This window comes from Salvelinus sp. IW2-2015, linkage group LG27 (assembly GCF_002910315.2).
Source record: "Salvelinus sp. IW2-2015 linkage group LG27, ASM291031v2, whole genome shotgun sequence".
NCBI lineage: Eukaryota > Metazoa > Chordata > Actinopteri > Salmoniformes > Salmonidae > Salvelinus > Salvelinus sp. IW2-2015.
In genome coordinates, this window is record NC_036867.1 from 31,933,996 (window position 1) to 31,937,385 (window position 3,390).

Here is a 3,390-nt window from a genome sequence, read left to right on the forward strand (position 1 = left end):
CAGTGGCTCACTCCTGCAGGTTCATGCTCTACAACATCCCTAGTGTACGACCCTACACACAGGTCCGAATCCAGGCTCACTGCTGGCTGGGCTCCCAGTTTGTGCCATCAAACCCCTGCAACTTACCCAGAACGCTGCAGCCCGCCTGATTTTCAACCTCCCCAAGGTCTCCAATGTCACCCCACTCCTCTGCACACTCCACTGGCTTCCAGTCAAAGCTCGCATCCACTACAAGACCATGGTAATTGCCTACGGAGCAGCAAGAGGAACTGTCCCTATCTACCTACAGGCTCTGCTCATACCCTTCACCCAGACCAGAGTATTCTGTTCTGCCACGTCTGGTCTATTGGCCCTCCCACCATCACGGAACAGCAGCTCTGGCTCAGCCCAGTCCAAGCTTTTCTCTGTCCTGGCATTTTAATTTGCATGTGAGTTGTAGTTTCATGTGTTTATTGTATTTTGATGTGTATTGTTGATCTATACAGAGCTCATCTGGAAAAGAGACCTTGGTCTCAGCATCGACTCCCTTTCAAAATAAAGGTTCAATAAAWAAAAAAWTKATAAATGCAGAAGCTCATCTTGAATTGAGATTCACAGTAATTGACTATTTGCTTTTATTTGACATTGTATAGTAACAAACTTGTCCCACTAAATTTTGAGTAGGAATACAATTCCAACCAATTTTGTTTTACTGAATAGCCTAGGCAAAACATATTGCAATTCTTTGGGACAGTAGTTCAGAAGACATGTCAGTGACTCCAGCACATTGTCGATAAAAACCGGATGTTTTTATACCGCACTGACAAAAATATTAAAAAGGTGGAGTAACAATAAAAGACTGTTTCTATCATTGTTGTAGTTCTTTGCTGGCAGCCAAAGCTGATCCTAGAACAGTGATGAAGCGGTGTACGTCACTAAAGGAGTTGTACAGCGGRACCGGAGCGATGCGTAGGACGTTGGGTTCCCTCATGTCACACTGAGATCGCATGGAGAGAATAGATCAAAACAGCAATAGTCAATTACAAAACATAGATTCAAATCTATGTCTGTATAATCATGCATAAAACATTTATACTGACCAAAAATATAAACACAACAATTTCAAAGATTTTACTGAGTTACAGTTCATAGAAGGAAATCAGTCAATTGAAATAAATTTAATTATACCCTAATCTATGGATATCACATGACTGGGCAGGGGCCCAGCCATGGGTGGGCCTGGGAGGACATAGGCCCACACACTGGGGAGCCAGGCCCAGCCAATCASAATTGATTTCCCCCCCCCACAAATGGGCTTTATTACAGACAGACGATCSTGCAGGTAAAGAAGCTGCATATGGAGGTCCTGGGCTGGGGTGGTTACACGTGGTCTGCGGTTGTTTAATKAGCTTCTTGATATGCCACACCTGTCAGATGGATGGATTATCGTGGCAAAGGAGAAATGCTCACTAACAAGGATGTAAAWAAATMWGTGCACAACATTTGTGCGTATGGAACATTTCTGGGATCTTTTATTTCAGCTAGTGAAACACGGGACCAAGACTTTACATGTTGCATTTATATTTTTGTTCAGCATACATATTAAGAATGTGTGTTCCGTACCCAAATTACATGTAAACCCACGTCTGGACTAAAAAGCATGGTCAATGGATAAAAAAAAAAAAAGTGAATTTGTATTTTATTTTAGAGAACACTTTTCAGTCCAGACTAGGCTTAATATGGGTCTGGGAAACTCGTCAATAATGTACTATGATTGTAAGCTCAGCAAAAAAAGAAACGTCCCTTTTTCAGGACCCTGTCTTTCAAAGATAATTTGTAAAAATCCAAAAAACTTCACAGATCATTGTAAAGGGTTTAAACACTGTTTCCCATGCTTGTTCAATGAACCATAAACAATGAATGAACATGCACTTGTGGAACGGTCGTTAATACACTGCAAGGAGGCATGAGGACTGCAGATGTGGCCAGGGCAAGAAATTGCAATGTCCGTACTGTGAGACGCCAAAGACAGCGCTACAGGGAGACAGGACGGACAGTCCTGATAGTCCTCGCAGTGGCAGACCATGTGTAACACCTGCACAGGATCGGTACATCCAAACATCACACCTGCGGGACAGGTACAGGATGGCAACAACAACTGCCCAAGTTACACCAGGAACACACAATCCCTCCATCAGTGCTCAGACTGTCCGTAATAGGCTGAGAGAGGCTGGACTGAGGGCTTGTAGGCCTGTTGTAAGGCAGGTCCTCARCAGACATCACCGGCAACAACATCGCTTATGGGCACAAACCCACCGTCGCTGGAACAGAACTGGCAAAAAGTGCTCGTCACTGACGAGTCACGGTTTTGTCTCACTAGGGGTGATGGTCGGATTCGCGTTTATTGTCGAAAGAATGAGCGTTACACCGAGGCCTGTACTCTGGAGTGGGATTGATTTGGAGTTGGAGGGTCCGTCATGGTCTGGGGCGGTGTGTCTCACAGCATCATCGGACTGAGCTTGTTGTCATTGTAGGCAATCTCAACACTGTGCGTTACAGGGAAGACATCCTCTTCCCTCATATGGTCCCCTTCCTGCAGGCTCATCCTGAAATGATCCTCCAGCATGACAATGCCACCATCTATACTGCTCGTTCTGTGCGTGATTTCCTGCAGACAGGAATGTCAGTGATCTGCCATGGCCGCGAAGAGCCCGGATCTCAATCCCATTGAGCACTCTGGGATCTGTTGGATCGGAGGGTGAGGGCTAGGGCCATTTCCCCAGAAATGTCGGGAACTTGCAGGTGCCGGTGGAATAGTGGGGTAACATCTCACAGCAAGAACTGGAAAATCTGGTGCAGTCCATGAGGAGGAGATGTACTGCAGTACTTAATGCAGCTGGTGGCCACACCAGATTTTTTTCCAGGGACACATTATTCAATTTCTGTTCGTCACATGTCTGTGGAACTTGTTCAGTTTATGTCTCAGTTGTTGAATCTTGTTATGTTCATACAAATATTTAAACATGTTAAGTTTGCTGAAAAATAACGCAGTTGACAGTGAGGGACGTTTCTTTTTTGCTGAGTTTATTATATATGAAGCCACTCACAGCGACGCCCCTCTTCTCCAGCTCCTGGAATATGGCTGCGATGGGGACAGAAAAAGAGAGGGAGAGTTGGCAGCCTCGTTCCTCAGGGTGGGAGGGAGTGATGATATGGACGTAGGTTGTGAGGCTGGGACTCGTCCTTGTTGTAGTAGTGCTGGATCAGACACTCCAAATAACCCGTCAGAAGTCTGGACTTCTTCCTCAGGCTGCCATACTGGTCATAGCAAAGACCTGGACGTTATTGACAAAGATTGACAACTAATCAGTTATTGCGCATGGCTGGGCTCATATTCCATTTCAATTGCCA

The 3,390-nt window shown here is 45.3% G+C and overlaps 1 protein-coding gene across 1 annotated transcript in view; it reads right to left on the reverse strand.

Annotated features, from left to right (window-relative positions):
* Positions 1-584: 584 nt before the first annotated feature.
* The window catches only part of LOC111953727 (kynureninase), a 14,208-nt gene continuing 11,402 nt past the window's right edge, over positions 585-3,390 (reverse strand). The window contains 3 exon segments of the mRNA XM_070435533.1: positions 585-976; positions 3,087-3,201; positions 3,203-3,314. Of these exon segments, the coding sequence (XP_070291634.1) occupies positions 848-976; positions 3,087-3,201; positions 3,203-3,314 (356 nt within the window). The 3' untranslated portion in view covers positions 585-847.